This window comes from Bubalus bubalis, chromosome 18 (assembly GCF_019923935.1).
Source record: "Bubalus bubalis isolate 160015118507 breed Murrah chromosome 18, NDDB_SH_1, whole genome shotgun sequence".
NCBI lineage: Eukaryota > Metazoa > Chordata > Mammalia > Artiodactyla > Bovidae > Bubalus > Bubalus bubalis.
The window spans coordinates 17,646,398-17,666,529 of record NC_059174.1 but is presented as its reverse complement, the minus strand read 5'-3'; the positions used below and the strand labels follow the sequence as shown (position 1 = coordinate 17,666,529).

Here is a 20,132-nt window from a genome sequence, read left to right as displayed (position 1 = left end):
GGTTCCTCACTGTCTTCTTTTTAACACTGAATAACATTCCACTGCGGGCTTCCCTGGTGGCTCAAATAGTAAAGAAAGTGAAGGTGAAAGTCACTCAGTCGTGTCCGACTCTTTGCGACCCCATGGACTATACAGTCCATGGAATTCTCCAGGCCAAAATACTGGAGTGGATAGCCTTTCCCTTCCTTCCCAACCCAGGGATCGAATCCATTTGGTCTCCGATAGAATTCAGTCCAGGTCTCCTGCGTTGCAGGCAGATTCTTTACCAGCTGAGCCACAGGGGAAGCCCAAGAATACTGGAGTGGGTAGCCTATCCCTTCTCCAGCGGATCTCCCAACCCAGGGATCGAACTGGGGTCTCCCACATTGCAGGCAGATTCTTTATCAATTGAGCTATGAGGGAAGCCTAGACAGTAAAGAAGCTGCCTGCAATGAAGGTGACCCAGGTTTGATCCCTGGGTTGGGAAGATCCCCTGGAGAAGGACATGGCAACCTACTCCAGTATTCTTGCCTGAAGAATTCCTTGAACAGAGGAGCCTGGCGGGCTGCACTCCAAGGGGTGGCAAAAAGTCAGACACAACTGAGCAACCAACACACACACACACACACACACACACGCACACAATACTCCATTGTCTGGAATTGTCCCAGTTTATGAATCCACTCACCTACTGAAGGACATCTTGGTTCCTTCCAAGGTTTGGCAATATTAAATAAAGCTACTGTAACGATCCGTGTACCAGTTTTTGTGTAAACTTAAGTTTTCAGCTGCTTTCAGTAAATACTAAGGAGTGAGATTACTCTATCATATGGTAAGAGTATGTTTAGTTTTATAAGAAGCTGCCAAGCAGTCTTGCAAAGATGCTATACTATTTTGCATCTTACCAGCAATGAATGGGCGTTCCTGTTGCTCTACCTCCTCACCAGCATTCGCTGTTGTCGGTCTTCTGGATTTTGGCCATTCTCATAGGTGTGCAGTGTTAAGGAGAACTGCTATTATTTTAGCAAAGAGGAAACTGAGGCCCAGACAGGTTACATAACTTGCCCAAGGTCATGCAGTAAGTGGCAGAGTCAGACTCTAACCCTGGATGAGGTGACACTCAAGCTGGGGCGATTCCCCCACTGACCAACAGGCCACGCTGGTCACAGGTGCGGCCCCGTTCATCCTTGCCCAGCCCTGTGAGGTGGGGACTCAGGTGGCCACCATCTACTGAGAGTGAACTGATGCCCAGATTATGTGGCTGGAGAAAGCAGCCAGGATTTGAACTCCATCCTGCTGGTTCCGGGCAGGGGCACCAGATCTCGGCTCTGCTGACCTCGGGGCACGCTCCCTTCTCTGGGCGCCTTTGAGTGAAGGTTTGGGGTCATAGCAGCTCCCAGGTGAAGGGATGGAGCCATGTTCTGATCTGGAAGCAGCATGGAGTGTCTGCCCATTGTCTGCGAGCACTGGTTAGACCATCTGTTTCAAAATGTTTAGAAGAGCACTTTCTTGTGTTTTTCAGTTTCTTCCGGTGGCTGCCCAGACCTTTTAGAGTAGAATCCCTAAGCCCTCCCATGTCCACCAAGGCCCTTCTTAAAGTGCATCCCTGGGTTACTACTGTCCCCGCCCCCTTGCTACCATCCAGGTGGCCCCACATGGACCCACATCAGGGCCTTGCTCTGACTCTCACCTCTGGAGCTCCATGCATTCCCTCCCCACCTCTTGACACTGAGTTACATGTTGATCATCTTTATTATCTGTCTCCTCATCACTGGAATGGGGACAAGTGCATTATCCACTTATCTCCCCCACAGAATCCCCAGCTCAAAGTACCTGGCACACAGTACGTGCTCGATAAATGGTCTGTTGGATTTTGAAAAATTCTAGCTGGACTCCCTCCTCCAAGCCGATCCCATCCCGGCCCGTCTCCTCTATGATACAGTCTGAGACGCAAGCTGCTGCTCATGGCTCGCACACTGCATGGCTAGACCAGCAAGAAGTCATAGCAAATGACACATCCAAGAGCCAGCTATTCAGGTCTGGCAGCCTCTGGAGGCTGGAGCACCTGGAGCTGGGGTGGGTCTCAGCATCCATGGCGCCCCTCCCTGGTCTCTGGTTCCAGTGGGTCATGGAGGGCTGACCTGGGGTGTCCTGGGGGCAGCATGGCCTCCAGCAGGAGGATGTGGCCCACAGGGTCGCTGACCGGCCGTGGTTCTTCTTGCAGAGGAAGGCATCAACCATGAGTGTAAGCTCTGCAACCAGATGTTCGACTCCCCGGCCAAGCTCCTCTGTCACCTCATCGAGCACAGCTTTGAGGGCATGGGCGGCACCTTCAAATGCCCCGTGTGCTTCACAGGTAGGTATGCCCGGTGGGCAGCAGGTGGGGAGAGGGAAGGGACCCAGAAGCCCAGCCCTTCAAGCCCTGGCCTTCAGTGTCAGTTCCTGGCACAGCGTGGCTCCGGAGTTCATGGGGGGACACCCCAAGGGATCCACAGCCCTATGTCTGCAGGTGCCTCCTCTGTGCCCAGCTGACCTGGCCCTCCTGTCTACACTCTCAGCCTCTGCGCTTCTGCAGCGTGATCTCCTAGCCCTCCTCCCACTCTGCTGCTGCCAGGCCTTCCGCCCCCACCCCAGCCTTGCCCTTCTGCAGTGGGGGCTCCAGGCTCGTTTCTGAGCTGCGAGCTCTGTCCAGCACCAGTGGGGCTCTCCCTTCACCTCCCTCCTGCCCACCCCACCCCCTAGCTCCCTGGCCTGTCCTAGCCCCTGCTGCATCTGTGTTCCAGGCTGGAGGGGTCAAGGGCAGTTCTGCCAGCCAAACTCCCCAGCCCCCAGACTGGCTGCCGGCCCGGGCAAGCGGCTGCCCCGGCCCGAGGCAAGTCTCAGGGGCTCTGCCGGGCCCCCTTCCTGCCGCCCAGATGGCAGCCGGTGTGCGTGGGGGAGCCTGGCCTTCCCCTGCCTCCCCCCTGACATCTGTTGTCTGCCATGGCGGGAAGCCCACCCTGGGGAGGGCGCCTGGTGGGAGGGGATCTCTGAAGGGCTCACCTCCCAGACACACAGCTGCTTCGGGGCCACCGCCTGTGTGTGCCCAGGGCCCGGACCGCCTCGTGGACTCCTGCTGCAAGAGGTGGGGGCCGTGACCTGCGGGAAGGGGCTCCGCTATTGGGAGGACCCCACACACTCACACCCCCCTGGGGTTCCCAGGAGTCTTGGCACACACTGGTGCCCCTTCCCCTCAATCCCTCAGTCTCAGGAACCCCCCACCCATCTGTTACCAACACACCCCATGAGCTGAGTCGGGGCTGGCACCGAGGGGCCCCAGCTGCCAGGTCTGCCCACCCAGGACACGGGCCCCACCGTGTAGGGACGTGAGGATGCTGACAGCCTCAGCAAGAACAGTGAACCTGGTCCACTGAGCACCTTCCTGTGCCAGACACTGTGTTGAGTTTATTTAACACGGACCTCAGTTCTGCCACCTGCAGAGAGGGACCTTGGACAAGACGCTCAGCACTCCCGGTGCCACAGTTTTCCACCAAATGGGGATACCTAACAGCGCCTGCCTTACAGGCCTGTGCTGTAGTCAGGGGCTCCACACGCGGAGGGTAACCAGCAAACGGTGACGACGACAACGATGACATTCACTGGGCTAATTCAGTGCCAGGCCATCTTCTAAGTGTTTTGCAAGTATTAAACCATTTGATCCTCCCAGCTACCCCAGTGAGCTGCCTACTTGAACGGTCCTCGTTTTTCAGATGAGGAAAAGAAGCCCAGAGAGGTTAAGTGACTTGTCCAGTATTACACAGCCTGTGAGTGGCAGAGCTCAGCTTCACTGGCTTGAGCCCTCTCCAGTGGGTGCCCGTGATGCTCCAGATAGCCCACTGCTTGGCCCCTGTGTCCATGCCTGGGTGGTCCCCACTTGCGAGTGGTGTGGGACAGCTGCTGTGGGTGGCCGGCTGGTGTCCCCAGTGTCCTCTGACACCATGTCCATGTCCATGTCCGTGTCCAGTCTTTGTCCAGGCCAACAAGTTGCAGCAGCACATCTTTGCTGTGCACGGGCAGGAAGACAAGATCTACGACTGCTCACAGTGCCCACAGAAGTTCTTCTTCCAGACCGAGCTGCAGGTGAGTGCCCTTGCCTGCTGCACACACCCCTCCTGGTGCTCTTTGGGGCCCCCACTGGCACTGAGGGTCTTGGGGTGAATCCACGATGGTGGGGTCTTGTACTCAGCCCCACCCTAACCGAAAAAGCAACAGGCCCTCTGCACTTGTGTTTGGGGGTCTGGAGCCAGTGCTTGCCCTCCTGGCTGGCTGGTGGCGAGTGTGGCCTCCTGGCCTTGCTGGGCCAGCATTCTGAGCAGAGCCGGACTGAAGCTGCTGAGCCCGGAACTCGAGCCAGAGGCTTTTAACCTTTGTGTGTTTCTGTGGCAAATCCCTTGCCCTCTCGGGTTTCATTTCCCCACCGGTGTTCCGTGATGATGTTCCTCTGAATGTTGGGTCTGTGGCTGGTGGCCCGTGTAGCTTGCATGGCTGAGTCCTGGGGATGTGAGCATCCAGAAGCTGGATCTGGTGTCTTGGAACCTGCAGTGTGCCCAGGAAAGCCAGAAAAGTGAGAGCAGTGGATGCTGGGTTGAGCCCCAACTCAGAGAAAGGGATATTTGCCGTGGGTCCCCGAGGCTGATGTGGCCCTCAAGTGTGGCACACAGCCCTCAGCTTCTTCAGCACCCACCCCCCATCCATCCAGGGTCTATAGTAGCTGAGAGGGCTGCCTTGGGAAGGGAAGATGCTCTGGTGGCCCTTCCTGGATACCCACAGCCACTTCCCTCAGTGTCCTCTGGGACTCTTTCCAACCTGTTGCTGGTTTTTAAGGACCAATATCTGTGTCCAGGTGAAACCACCTTCTCACCTACTGGTTTTTTTCAAGAAACTCTCATAACACTAGGGAGCCCACACGCCATCCCAGAAATACCACACATACAGGCACGCACAGAGAAAAATCATATATACACCATATAATAGCATCACACACACAAAGCACATTTCTATACAGGCAGAAACATCATTTTCATTGGTTAACATCACAAATGCACAACATCACACGACAGCATCATACCACACGCCAAAAGAAATAACACACAGGTGTCTACAGAAATACCACACGTACACACAGATGCGTGGAAATACCGCCTACTGGGGATAACACGGTTTTCAGGTGGGAGGCAGGTTAGGTTCTGCTGCAGTAACAAATATCCCCTAGCTCTGTCTTCAAGTAACAAAGATTTATTTGCTGCTCACGTTACATATCCAGGCAGATAGCCTGGGAGGGACTCTGCTCACAGTAGTCAGTGACCTCAGCCCGTGGTGGGTCCATCTCCTATCACGTTTGTGTGGTCACTGAGGCAGGGAGAGGAGGAGATGACAATTGACAGGCCAGCTCTCAAAGCTTCACTGGGAAATGACTCACATCTCATTCACACATTGTCTTGACCAGAGCCCATCACGTGGCCATGCCCAATTTCAAAGGAGCGAGGGAGGGAACCCCCAGTGTCTGTAAGAGGAGAGCTGGCTTCCTCATGCCCCCAAGGACTAGGGCACACAGAGGCCCACAGTATCTGCCCGCCCTACACACGCTGCCTGCACACTCATGCAGATGGTGGTCCTGCACGCAGCAGCTACCCTCCCACCCCCACCCCAGGGGAGGGGGACAGGGCTGCGGTCACGGCAGAGTCATCATGTTTCTGGAGCTTTTCTGGGGCTGAAGGGGTGCAGCCATGCCTGTCGCAGGGTGGCCCACTTCACCACGCTGTAGCCCCTGCACTCAGCCGGGCCCGGATAGGCCAATGTGGCTCCTGACAGCCATTGCCCAGAGAAAGTGAAGATACTCCCACAGAGGGCACAAGAGGGATTCGCCATCCGATAGTTAAGGTCCTGCTCCCATGGGCTGGCCCTGCACCCGGGCTGGGCAGGCAGAGCTGACAAGCCTGACCTCTGACCTTGAACTGCGCCAGATGGTTTGCTGGAAAGCCTATTTCTTTTCCGCCTTTGGGCAGCCCTTCTGAGTTCCTCTAAATCCTCTGTTACTCACACAGCCTTTATCCTATCTCAGTGTGGGGGAGAATTACAGACCCAGGCCCAAAGAGGGGATTCTACTTCCAAATGACCACCAGCAAGGTTGCAACCCCACCCAGGGCCCCACCACTGTCTCCCCATTGATCCACAAACTAAGTGTGTACCTCTGGGCTGAGCCTGTGGGGAACAGCTAACTGCCCCTCTTCTCATTTGACCAAGCGGGCTGGTACCAGCCCTGATCAGTGTGTGTCCGGGAAGCCTTGCTTGTGCATGGGCTGAGCACCCAGCACCCTACCTCCACTTGCCTTACCTGCCTGGCCAGCTTCCAAGATGGGGCCAGGTCCCCACACATGTGTTTATGGCCTAACACAGGCGTGCATGCTAAGTTGCTTCAGTCGTGTCTGACTCTTTGCAACCCTGGACTGTAGCCCACCAGGCTCCTCTGTCCATGGGATTCTCCAGGCAAGAGTGGGTTGCCATGCCCTTCTCCAGGGGATCTTCCCCACCCAGGGATTGAACCTGCATCTCCTGCATTGGCAGGCAGATTCTTTACCACTAGCACCACCTGGGAAGCCCCATAGCCCAACACAGCAGGCCTCTCTTAAATGCACCAGCTCATATAAACTGTGATTTACTTAAACTTCGGGCTCATTCAGCCCTCTGGTTCCCCCACACTGTCCTGAACACCAAAAGAGGGATGACTGTTTTACGTGTTGGCTTAGAGGTTTTCCCCAGAGGAACTTCCCAGTCCTGCTTTTTACGAGCTTCATCAGCATCCCAGTGCCAGAGACCAGCTTTGTGGTGCAGAGATGTAAGGAGCTGTGGTTTCAAGTCTTGTCTCGCTTCGACTGCACCCACCTGGGGCTGCAGACATCCCAGACGCCAGAATGGTTTGTATGGGCTGGGGGTTCCCTGGGTCACCCAGTAGGTCTTTAAGGCAGATCCTCAAATGCCGAGAACCTCACTAAATTATAGCCTTAACAAGTCACTATTTTCTGCAATTAATGATTTTAATTACAGACCATTTAAATGTGGAAGTGTGGTAGTAATGCCAAATGTATGCAAATGATGGCTTTCGTTAAGTAACTCAAAGAGCAATTTTCTGGTTTTTTGAGAGGAGGATTTTTCAGGCATTGAAAATTTCATCATCATTACTGAAGCTGGCGCTGGCAGACACATGGGTTATTTCCCTGGAGTGACATGTGGCGGTTTGGGGGTGCAACAGAAGACGGGGCCTGGTCCTTGCTGAAGCCTTGAGTGGCTCCCCAGGCTGTATGTCATGTCAGTGCTATGGAGAGACCCAGGGCAGCTGATGTTTTTAGGCACAAGCGACTCTGGACTGAGAGGTCTTGGGAAGATATGAAATCTAGAATTGTTCTCACTATTGGAGCAAAATTCCTGCTGTGCATATAGAGGTGGGTTTGGGCTCTGGAAGGCTTGGTCTGTGACAGAATGAAATGTCTGCCTCCAAAGGGAGTGTTCTCTTGGGTTGCATTAATAGGAACACAGTTGCCAGAAAGAGGGAGGTGCAAGTCCTATTTGATTCTGAGTTTACCTGGCTTTGCCCAAAGACCGAGATTAATTTAAAGGGCTTTGGGCAAACCAGGGCATATTCATTGATTAGATGCATGAGAGGGAACTTACGTTGCTCTTTATTTGTTCAGAGCGTGCAGGCGGAGAGGTGAAGGGTCTGTTATGTACAGACACTAGATCTAGAAACCAACAGGACAGTGGTGAGTGAGACAGAGAAACACCCATAAGGCCTCTGTTCTGGAGGGGACTGATAGACACTTTCCAACAGTGGTCAGTGACATGGAGAAAATAAAGTCAGGTATTGGCTAGAGCATAATGGGGGATGAGATTGGTTACAGCTTGGTGAGTGTGGTAAGGAAGGGGCTACTCTCTGAGGAGGTAGCATTTGAGCTGAGGCCCGGAAGGTGAGAGGGAGAGAGGGTGTGTGGAAAAGAGCCATGAGTGGCAAGGCCCTGCAGCCACTGTGAGCTGGGTGTGTTGCTGGGATGACAGAAGGTGATGTGGAGCTGAAGCATAGTGGGGTGGGGGTGGTAAAGGGAGCTGGGAGTGGAGGCCAGGTCTCAGCAAGGTTCGTAGGACAGCAAAGGCATTTGAATTCGATCCCCACTGTGATGGGGAACCAGGCAGGGAAGAGATAATATCTGATTTATATCCTGAACCAAATTTAAGAAATTTAGCCTTTGAGAGTCACTGACTATTAAGAGACTGAAAAATCACAAGCTGGGAGAAAATATTTGCAAATCACATATATGATAAAATACTTGTATCTGGAACATATTTTTAAAAAACTCTCAAAACTCAATAATGAGGGGGGAAATCAACAGCAACAACAGCAAAGAAAAAATTTCAACACTTCACCAAAGATGTAGGATGTTCAACATGGTTAGTATTTAATAACTGCGTGAGTGCTCAGTCGCTCAGTCATGTCCAGCTCTTTGTGACCCCCATGGATTGTAGCCCACCAGGCTCCTCTGTCCATGGAATTTTCCAGGCAAGAATACTGGAGTGGGTGGCCATTTCCTATTCAAGGGGATCTTCCCAATCCAGGCAATGAACCTGTGTCTCTTGCGTCTCCTGCATTGGCAGGAGGATTCTTTATCTCTGTGTCACCTGGGAAGCCCTGGTTAGTAATTAGGGATGAGCAAGTGAAAACCATGACATAATACCATGATACGCCTAGTAGAATGACCAAAACAAAACCAAAAAACTGACAAGTGCCAGCCAGGGCATAGATGAAGGAGCAGCCAGAACTTTCCTAAATTGCCGGGGGAATGCAAAATGGTACAGCCATGTGGCAAAATAGTTTGTAAGTTTCTTACAAAGTTAAACATACAGTTAACCTGTGACCTAGCAAGGCTACTGCTGGGTGTTTATCCCAGAGAACTTGAAAACATACCCATCTAGAAGCCTCTACATGACTGATGTAAAACTTTATTTATAATGGCCACAAACTGGAACACCCCAATGATCCCTTCCCTGGTAAGTGAGCAGACAGGTATCTGTTCATACTGTGGACCACTACTCAGCAATAAAATGCATCTGCTCTTACATATAACAACATGTATGAACTGCAAATGGCAGTGAAAGAAGCCAGACTCAAAAGGCTCCATACTGTGTGATTCTGTATACATGATGCTGTGGAAAAAGGCAAAAATATGGGAATAGAAAACAGACCAGTAGTGGCTAGGGGCTGGGGCTGGGGGAAAGAAAGGAGGAAGCCTGAACAAGGTTCATCTAAACACACAAACGCACACACAAGCACGCGTGCCCCACTCAGCCAGGCAGAGTGCTAGGCTGTGAGCATGCGGCCTGGCTTCAAGGAGCTTTCAAGGGATAATTCACCAGGAGAAGGCTTGACTGGACTGCTGGGGGAGTGTGGGGACAGTTGCCTTCAAGTGTTTTAAGCTCTGCTGGAATGAGGGGTCCTCAGCATGCTTCTGGTGGCCCCCAGACTTCCAGTAGTGGGCAGAGACTCTGGATGAAGATTTTCTTCTCTGACAATCATGATTCAAGCATCACTCTCTGGGGTTAGCTCGAGCAAGATGGGAATGAAATTGTAGGGACGTGAGCGTGACTGTGAATGCCAAGAGCAGAAAGCGCCATTGAGTTTTCAGCGGTCCTGTTCCGAAGAACCACGTGCCCTTGATCAAGGCAGTGACTTGCCTCTGCGTCTTGCTGGCTTGGAGCGTGTTCTCTCTCTACTGCTGACTCTCCAGGCTCCTCTACACGTGGAGGAAGGTGGTCGGCACTTCCTCCTGTCCTGTCTGCTGAGACAGACGCACCTGGGTATTTCAACAGAGGGGCTTTAGTGTGCAGATTTCATTACACAAGTAGCCAGAAGGAACACCCAGCTAAGCCAGAAATGGTGACTGCAGCCAACAGCCAATGTGCAGGCAACAAGTTACAGATTCCTGGAGTGGGAGTCTGGTGGTTGTGCTCAGGAGTGCTGTCCAGTCCTGCTCCGGTGAACTGTGGCCCCAGTGGGGCCGATGATGAGCACCAGCAGGGGAAGGGGAGCTGGGCAGGTAGACACCACAGAGACCTATGATGTGGGCAAACTGTCTACAGGTGGAATAAATGGAAGGTGCTGAGGTGCCTGTCAGTGGAGGTGTGCAAACAGAGCACTTGTCTCAAATGCTGCAGGGGGGCAGGCAGGGAGCACAGCCTTTGTGAGAGTGGCTCTGCATTTGAAGCCTTAGAGATGGTGACTGCAGCCACGAAATTAAAAGATGCTTGCCCCTCGGAAGAAAAGCTATGACAAACCTAGCTGCTGCTGCTAAGTCGCTTCAGTCGTGTCCGACTCTGTGCGACCCCATAGACGGCAGCCCACCAGGCTCCCCCATCCCTGGGATTCTCCAGGCAAGAACACTGGAGTGGGTTGCCGTTTCCTTCTCCAATGCATGAAAGGAAAAGTGAGAGTGAAGTCGCTCAGTCGTGTCCGACTCTTAGCGACCCCATGGAGTGCAGCCCACCAGGCTCCTCCATCCATGGGATTTTCCAGGTGAGAGTACTAGAGTGGGGTGCCATTGCCTTCTCCATGACAAACCTAGACACCATATTAAAACGCAGAGACATTACTTTACCAACAAAGTCTGTCTAGTCACAGCTATGGTTTTTCCAGTAGTCATGTATGGATGTGAGAGTTGGACCATAAAGAAGGCTGAGCACCAAAGAATTGATGCTTTTGAACTGTGGTGCTGGAGAAGACTCTTGAGAGTCCCTTGGACTGCAAGGAGATCCAACCAGTGCATCCTAAAGGAAATCAGTCCTGAATATCCATTGGAAGGACTGATGCTGAAGCTGAAACTCCAATCCTTTGGCCACCTGATGCGAAGAACTCTAATGGAAAAGACCTGATGTTGAGAAAGACTGAAGGGAGGAGGAGAAGGGGATGACAGAGGATGAGATGGTTGGATGGCATTAATGATTTCATAGACACGAATTTGAGCAAGCTCCAGGAGTTGGTGATGGACAGGGAAACCTGGCATGCTGCAGTCCATGGGGTCACAAAGAGTCGGACACAGCTGAGCTACTGAACTGAACTCCATCATTTATCAGCTGTGGGCCTCAGTTTCTTTATCTGTAAAGTGGGTATTAATAGTTCTTGCTAACTCATGGTTGTGTTACTAGTTGTATAGTTAGCATTAGCCGTTTGAGGTTCAGATGACTTGGTAGGGTCCCCTCTGTTTGGGCTTTACTGTGATTTCATGATTTCTGGTCTGAGGTGGAATAAAGTGAGACTAGATCTTTTCCTCTGTGATGCCCAGCCAAGTCTCAAGGTCACAAGCACTGGGGCGTGGGAGTTGCTGGATGCAGAGCAGGGAGGCGAGGGGGCAAGGGCACAGAGTGGGGGCCTGAGGCAGGGCCATCACTTCCCGCTTTCTACATGTTTCCAAGCGCCTTTGGCCCGGACCTTTTCTCTGGACTCTGTTTCCTCACTGTTTCCTCAGCTGTGCTGGGGCTCAGTGGAGGGAGGCATGCAGATTTGGTTGGGGACGTGAGACAAGACTGTAAACCGCACACCCCCAAAATGTCAAGGCTGTTGGCCTTGCTTTTCCAGCCTCAGGCCTCAGCAGATGAAGGCCTGGGGCCCTGTGGGCCCTTTGCCAGGGGTGAGCTGACCTGAGGGGAGGGGCGCGCTCCGCCCGCCCAGCCCAGCTGTCTCTGATCCCTGCGGACACCTCTCTGCTCACAGACGCTGGCAGAGACGGCACCTCTTTCTCACCGTCCTGAGAGCCTCATAGCATCTCAGTCTTCATTATTGCCAAGGGGGTCTGTAAGGGGGATCACCGATTCCCAGCCATACACGGCAGGCCTCTGACAGGTGGACAGGCTCCTTGCAGAACTGGCCAGGAAGTAGTTGTAACAGCCGCCCCCTGGGTGGATACCTAGTGTGGGCCAGGCCCCCTTCTAAGCATTTTGCGAGGATTGTCTTCACTGGGGTCCTGTGAAGTAGGCTCTCCTTCTCCCCATTGACTGATGAGGAAACTGAGACTCCGAGAGGTTAAATGATTTGCCCAGGGTCACTTGCCCATGACAGAGCCACAGACAAAGCCAAATCGTCTTCGCCACCAAGGCAAACAGAAATCCTCCAAAGTTTAAATGAATTGCCATTTATATGAGCTAATAGATTTAAATGAGGCCTGCGGTGCTGAACTATAAAAAGCCTTGTGTCAGGGGACCCAGAAACTATTTTAGTAGTTGGGCCAAGCAGGTAGCACAAATAGCAGTAACAGGGGATGCAGAAGAACCTGCTCGTGGGTGGGCCCCAGCAGAAGCACCCTGGGGACTGTTCTGCGGAGCCAGTCCTATGTAGCCGTGTTTGCAAGGCTGCAGCTTGAGGCCAGGAGCCTGCAAATTTTCTCGCAATGAGCAGTCAGCTCAGGCCAGGCTTAGGGAGAGAGGAAGAATGGGGGCCAGGTTTGGGGAGAGGAACCTCACCAGCTCTCACGCTTCCTGTGATGCATCTTCGCGCTCACGCAGCTTTGCCGGGTGCTGTCACAGAAGGCTGAGCCGGAGAACGGTCTCTGATGCTGGGATGTCTGGCATCCCAGACCTCTGCGATGGGGCCAGGACGGGGGAGTGGCGGGCCTGCCCCGTGCCCTGGAATCTAGACTCCGTCACCGACAAAAGCCCGGGGCCGCAGGAAGCACATCCCAAGCTGGCCCGCAGCAGCAAAGCGGCCAGCCTGGCGTTGAGCAGGCACATTTAAAGGATTAGCTCACGCTGTTTGCTTGTGTGTGCCTAATCACGCCGCTTCCAGCTAAATGATTACAATTGATTAAAAGCAGAGCTAGGTATTCTAACTAGCAACCTGGAGCCCTTCCGATGGGACCAGCTGGGCCCTACCAGACGGAATCCTGGTACCCAGCCGGGAGGTGTCTGTGAGCCAAGGGCGTGGTCTGAGCCCCAGGGGGACCCCTCCTTGTGAACACTGACTTTGACCTTTTCCCTCATTCCATTTCACAGACATTTACTGAGTACCCGTTATAGTCATCATCATGGGGGCTTGGGCTGCGGCTGTGAACGGGTACATAGATCCCTATGCTCGCGAAGCTGACGTTCTGCAAGAGATACCAATGATAAGTCAGTAAATATGTGAACAAGGTCGTTCCAGATTGCAGAATTTTGAAGACAGTAAAATACTGCTTTGGGACAGAAAGTGAAGTGTGTGTGTGTGTGTGTGTGTGTGTGTGTGTGTGTGTGTGTGTGTTGGGGCAAGGAGGAGGGACTAATGGCTGAAAAATCAGATCGGGGGTCAAGGAAGGCTGGCATATCCACTGAGTCCTGGAGGTTGAGAAGGAACCAGTCGGGGGAAGAGCTGGAGGAATATCCGGGGGAGGGAACAGCCAGTGCAAAGGCTCAGAGGCATGGACAGATTTGGGGAGTCCGAGGAACAGAGAAAAGGGCAGTCAGGCTGGAGAGGAGTAAGACCCCCTCTTGCTTCACTCTTCTGGCTGTGCTTTTCTCAGCTTCTGTGATGCAATGCCCCTGCTGAGCCTTCTGCTTGAATGCCCTTCCCTTCTCCTGAGTCTTCAGGCCCCAGTCCAAGTGGTCCCTTCTCTGAGAAGCCATCCCTGATTCTCCCTCCTTGGACTTCTCCAACCCTGCATTTAACTCCCCGATCCCTTTGCATGTCTACACCTGACTTCCCTCTCTAATGTGAGTTTGGGGAGGGCGAAGCCTCTTTGTGCCTGCCATCCATCCATCCATCCATCCACCCACCATATGTTTCACCATATTTGTTTTTAGCTCCTGGAAAGTAGGGAACAAAGGGAAGAGAACACACATAAGGAAAGGAGTAAAAGAAGGAGAACTGCAACTGCAGATTCTAGGAGCCCATTTTTAAAATTCCTGGTCCTTATAAGATGGGTAACCAAGGAGCCAGTTTCCTTGCCTCTTTGCACTGCTGCTATCAGATCTAGCCAGATAATTATAACTAATAATAATTAAAAACTGAAAGTGCTCTAGGCATATACTTAGCATTTGACTCTTTGGCTGAGCTTTCTGCTAGCAGCAGCATCTTCCTCCTTCCTGTTTTAAAAGACGGCCCGTCTGTGCCAGCCACCACTACACAGAGAGCAGGGCCTGGCTGGGCTTGGCCAGGGGAGTGAGAGGGAGGTGCCAGTGACACCCAGCCGTGGTCCTGGGCAGCGAGTGCCTGTTGCAGGCCTTGGAGCCCTCCCCGGTTGCCCCTCCTCCGTTGTCTCCTGTTGCAGACGCTTGCCCCTTGCTGGCCTCACTTGCACAGTGGTTTGTACCGTGGCCTTGTCTGTACAATGGCGTGGGACCTACTGCCTCGGGTTTTGTGAGGATGGACAGTTCTTCAGAAAAGCACTTGCTGAGCACTTAGAATATGAAGCTTCCTGTCGGTAATTACGGCACATTTAGGGTATGAGCCCTGCCTTCCCCACTAGGGCAGGAAACCAGAGCCCAGCACAGCCCGATTTCTATTCACCTTGGCGATGTGGTGCGGTGGTGCCCACAGAGCCTGGCTGCAAATCCCAGCCCCACTACCGAGTGGCCCTGTGACCCTGAGCAAGTCACTGACCCTCTCTGGGCCTCAGCGAGTGGGGCGGGTACTGACAGCGCCCAAAAGGCCTTCAGCCCCAGGTCTGGTCCGAGTCCAGGTTTGCTGAGCATCAGCCACGTTGTTGTCACTGTCGTGACCTGTGGGCTTCGGTTCACTCCTTCACGGCTCTTTCCTTCAGCCCGTCATGCGTGGATGCGCTCAGTGCAGCCCACGAGGTTTGCTGAGCACCTACTATTTGCCAGGTGTGTACACAGTCTAGGGATACACAAAGGCCTACGTCTCTCAAGTGCTGCCCAGAGAGAAATAGGGAACTGATGAGGCCAGACGGACAGAGTACGGATTCCGCATTCGCGGGGTAACCTAGTCTAATACACGCACTAGAGCACAGCATCACAACAGCCATGCCATGTGTGAGCCTCACAGAGCAGGACTGCCGCGCCCTGCGGAACCCCCAGCTGGGCCCCACGTGACAGCGCAGGAGGCCCGAGCGTGGCCCCTTCCTCTCCGTGTCTGCAGGCCTGTCTGTGTCTCTTGGTTTTTTACTCCTGGGTGGCGCAAGGCCTTGCCTGCACGTTGCCGTCCTCTGTCACCGCTGCCGCCACTTGGGGTGACCCAGCCTCCTGAGGGGCCGTGTGTGCAGATCTAGGATCTGTGTCTGGAGAAGACCGAGGGGTGGGCAGTGACTCATCCTTGTCCTTCTGACGCCCGGACACAGGCCTGAGCCCCTCACCCCACTGTAGGCAAAACGAGGCAGACTTCCTGAGCGTTGTCGGGGGGCCTGACTCCATCTCTTCACACGTACAGTCTTTTGAGGCCTCTCGGTGTCCCCTCGAGTATGGCATCTTATGACCCTCATGGCATCAAGGGGTAAACCGAGGCTCCCTTGATCACATGGCTGCTGGAGTTACAGGGCTGTGAACACAGGCAGGCTGGCCCTAGTGACTGTGCTCTGGGCCCCGAGGTTGGGGCAGTGCAGGCCTCTGGGTGCTGGGTGCTGGGCGTAGGCCTCACCTCCCAGGAGGCCAGAGTTCCAGAAGGTGACTCGGAGGTCGCCAGTGGGTGACTAGAGCCCGTGGATGCCTTACTCCGGGAGGGGGTGCTATGGTTGCCGTGGTCACTGCAGAGAGGAGCGAGGGAGCGGCAGGCCCAGGAGGAGTCAGGCTTGGCTGTGCTCAGATGCCCTCATGGCCCCGGGGCTCTGTCTGCATGAGCGATGGAGTGTGTGGAGGCCCAGGTGGGGACTGGGCGGGGGTGGAGGGGGGTGCCCCGGAGGCCTGGCTCTGGGCAGAGATGGCACTTGGAATCGGCCTCGGGCTGCCCGTCTGCCCGTCGGAGCCTGTCATTCATGCCCTAGGGCGGGGGGCCAACCAACTTTCGAGGGGCACCATGCCATGGCGACAGATGGGCGTGGGGGAGCTGCCAGGAGCTGAGGCCAGCGGCCATTGTGTGTGTTGTAAGCTCAGCCCCTCACCAGCGCTCTCCCAGCCGGGACCAAATGCCTTCAGTTTCTTAGAAACAAAAATGCGAAGAACAGTGGGTGCCGTGTTGGTCCAAGGCCCCCAGAGGTTGGCACCGGGCACAGCCCTGCCCCCTCATTGACTTAGAGGCAGCTCGACGTCCTCTAAGACACAGGGCCTGGGGCTCAGGGGGCATGAATCTCAGCTGCTTCTTCAAGGTCCCTGTGACCTTGGCATATGACCTCCCCTCTGAGACTCACCATCACTCACCAGACACTGGGCCGATGCAGCCTCTCCTGGACCGTGAAGTCACTGCCCCACTTTGCAGATGGGAGGCTTCATACTGTGTCACAGAGCTAGTAGGTGGCAGAGCAGAGCCCGAGGGGCGGGGAGGAGTGGAGAAAAATAGAAACAGCAACAACCCCAGGCACTGCGGGGAGCCCTTTGCACTGATCATCCTGTTTTATCCTTAGGGTGATCCTTTGAGGCCAATGCTGCTGCCCCCATTTTGCAGAGGGGAAGACTGAGGCACAGTCAGCAGTAGTGGGATTTGAACCCAGGCAGTCTGGCTGTGGCGCCTGAGTGTTGAACTGCTGCCCGAATACTGTGGGAGGCTCTCTGCCGTTGCAAAGCCCCACACTTGTTAAAAATGAGGCCTGCTTTGTCTCAGTACCTCGGTTTGTCCACTCTACCTGTTGGGAGTGGGCTGGCTGCCTCCTGCCAGGATGCCAGGGTCTGGGTGTCTGACGGCAGTGGAGGAGTTGTTCAGCCCCCTCCAGCGGAAAGATGAGAACCGGTGCTCTCGGCGGAAGCCTGGATTGCGCTCTTTGGTCGAGCAGGAACAATTACTAATGACATTTAGAAAGAAATTAATGATGAGAAATGCAAGTTGGCATTTCAGGAGCACCAGTCAGCAGCCGCGCGTCAGCGCTCACAGGAGAGGCGAAGGGCGGGGGCCGGGCGTGGGGTGAAAGGGAGGAGACAGCAGAAATTAATTTTGCTGTGTCAATAATGAATGTGGCCCCACTAGCTCTGCTTCTGGAGTTTAGGCAGAATCAAGCATGGACCGCCTGGGGCTCGTCCAGGGGTGCCAGGGGATTCTCTTGTGTGCTGTGATATGTAGGGGCCAGAGCTGGTGCAGGTCCAGTTCCATGTTCCTGCTCAGTGGCATCAGGGACCAGAGTGGGGTGGGCAGGGGACAGTGAGCCGGGAGGAGAGCCTTAGGACCGAGCCATGTGGGCTCAGCCAGCTGCATCTTAGCAAGCTGCTTTGCCTTTCCGTTTTGTTCATTCTTTGTTTTGTTTTTTGTTGTGATGCGTGGCTTGCAGGATCTTAATTTCCCAACTGGAGATTGAACCCGGGCCCTTGGTAGTGAAAGTGTGGAGTTCTAACCACTGGACCATCAGGGAAATCCCTACTTTGCCTTTCTGAGCCCTGGTAAAATGGGGACAATGGAGACATGTGAAGATAATGTATGAAGACCAGGCAGCCCAGTTTTGGCACATAGCAGGCACTCAATATATGGTAATTGTTACCACATTCCACTGACATATTTTAAGATGCACAGCTTTTCTCATTATAACATCTCTTACATTGGAATACCTCACTTGGGTGTTATAGTGTAACTGGTCTTTTTTTTGTTTGTGTGCTTGTTTTGATATATCAAATATGGGAGCATCTTATACTCTCTGGGGTTTTAGAATAGATAAAATATGCCTTTAGTAGGAAGCATGGCAGAGGGTAAGGAGGAACCAAGATGCTGAAATTGTCTGAGAGAGGGACTGGGGTTCCCAATGGGAGCATACCAGCCCCTTCATTCTCATCAGAATGATGGACAGGGGTCCCATCCAGCCTCCCCTCACATCGAAGGAAATGTCATTATCATGGTAACGTTGAACATTTTTACAGAGTGGAGGGTGAAAACTCATAGCCCATGGCCCTGGGATTTTGGAGACTTTAAAGGGCACAGTAAAGGACAGAAATGATATGGACCTAACAGAAGCAGAGGATATTAAGAAGAGGTGGCAAGAATACACAGAACTATACAAAAAAGATCTTCATGACCCAGATAACCAGACGGTGTGATCACTCACCTAGAGCCAGAGATCCTGGAATGTGAAGTCAAGTGTGCCTTAGAAAGCATCACCACGAACAAAACTAGTGGAGGTGATAAAATTCCAGTTGACCTAAAAGATGATGCTGTTAAAGTGCTGCACTCAATATGCTAGCAAATTTGGAAAACTCAGCAGTGGCCATAGGACTGGAAAAGGTCAGTTTTCATTCCAATCCCAAAGAAAGGCAATGCCAAAGAATGCTCAAACTAGTGCACAATTGCATTCATCTCACATGCTAGCAAAGGATTGCTCAAAATTCTCCAAGTCAGGCTTCAACAGTACGTGAACTGTGAACTTCTAGATGTGCAAACAGGATTTAGAAAAAGCAGAGAAACCAGAGATGAAATTGCCAACATCCACTGGATTATTGAAAAAGGAAGAGAGTTCCAGAAAAAGATCTACTTCTGCTTTATTGACTACACCAAAGCCTTTGACTATGTGGATCACAACAAACTGTGGAAAATTCTTCAAGAGATGGGAATACCAGACCACCTTACCTGCCTCCTGAGAAATCTGTATGCAGATCAAGAGGCAACAGTTAGAACTGAACATGGAACAGCAGATTGGTTCCAAATAGGAAAAGGAGTATGTCAAGGCTGTATATTGTCACCCTGCCTATTTGACTTATATCCAGAGTACATCATGCTAAATGCCAGGCTGGATGAAGCACAAGCTGGAATCAAGATTTCTGGGACAAATATCAATAACCTCAGATATGCAGATGACACCACCCTTATGACAGAAAATGAAGAAGAACTAAAGAGCCTCTTGATGAAAGTGAAAGAGGAGAGTGACAAAGTTGGCTTAAAACTCAACATTCAGAAAACGAAGATCATGGCATCTAGTCCCATCACTTCATGGGAAATAGATGGAGAAACAATGGAAACAGTGACAGACTTTATTTTTTGGGTTCCAAAATCACTGCAGATGGTGACTGCCACCATGAAATTAAAAGACACGTGCTCCTTGGAAGAAAAGCTATGACCAGCCTAGGCAGCATATTAAAAAGCAGAGACATTACTTTGCCAACAAAGGTCTGTCTAGTCAAAGCTACGGTTTTTCCAGTGGTCATGTATGGATGTTTGAGTTGGACTGTAACGAAAGCTGAGCACCAAAGAATTCATGCTTTTGAACTGAGGTGTTGGAGAAGACTCTTGAGAGTCCCTTGGACTGTAAGGGGATCAAAACAGTCCATCCTAAAGGAAATCAGTCCTGAATATTCATTGGAAGGACTGATTCTGACGCTGAAACGTCAATCCTTTGGCCACCTGATGCAAAGAACTGACTCACTGGAAAAGACCCAGATGCTGGGAAAGATTGAAAGAGGAGGAGAAGGGAATGACAGAGGATGAGATGGTTGGATGGCATCACCAACTCAATGGACATGAGTTTGAGTAAACTCCAGGAGCTGGTGATGGACAGGGAAGCCTGGTGTGCTGCAGTCCATGGGGTCACAAAGAGTCAGACATGACTGACTGACTGGACTGAACTGAAAGGGTTGTCTATGTTTCAAAATTCAGATTTCCTATAATTACAGTGGTTAACATTAATATAGTCCTTATTACATGCCAGGCAGTGTTCTTAGCACTTCCATACACTGAGGCATTGAATCCTCACAATGCCTCTATTATTAAGATAACTGAGCTGAGGCGCCGAGAAGTTAACTAACTCCGAGGCCACAGAGCTCGTCAGTGTTGGACCGAGGCCACCGGCCCCAGATTCTGTCTCTTTACTGCCACACTAAATTGCTAGATTTCTTGATTTTTCTGCAAATGAGAACTGACAGCCCCTGGACCACAGTCCTGCATGGCAACAATCAGCTGCCCTCTTTAGACACGGGAATGTAAGCTCTGGTTCAATACCGCCCCCCACGTGGTCAGCCTCACCCGGTTTATTACCCACCCAGGCTCTGAGTTTGGGGCCCTGGTGCAGCACTTCACAGTTTGCAAATAT

General features: G+C 52.6%; 1 protein-coding gene across 5 annotated transcripts in view; it reads left to right on the top strand.

Annotated features, from left to right (window-relative positions):
* Positions 1 to 20,132, top strand: part of ZNF423 (zinc finger protein 423) — a 346,122-nt gene that overhangs the window by 310,290 nt on the left and 15,700 nt on the right. For all 5 annotated transcript variants that reach the window (XM_025268619.3, XM_025268623.3, XM_025268625.3 and 2 more), the window contains 2 exons: positions 2,204 to 2,335; positions 3,983 to 4,098. In XM_025268619.3, coding sequence (XP_025124404.2) covers positions 2,204 to 2,335; positions 3,983 to 4,098 — 248 coding nt within the window. The remainder of the gene's footprint in view (positions 1 to 2,203; positions 2,336 to 3,982; positions 4,099 to 20,132) is intronic.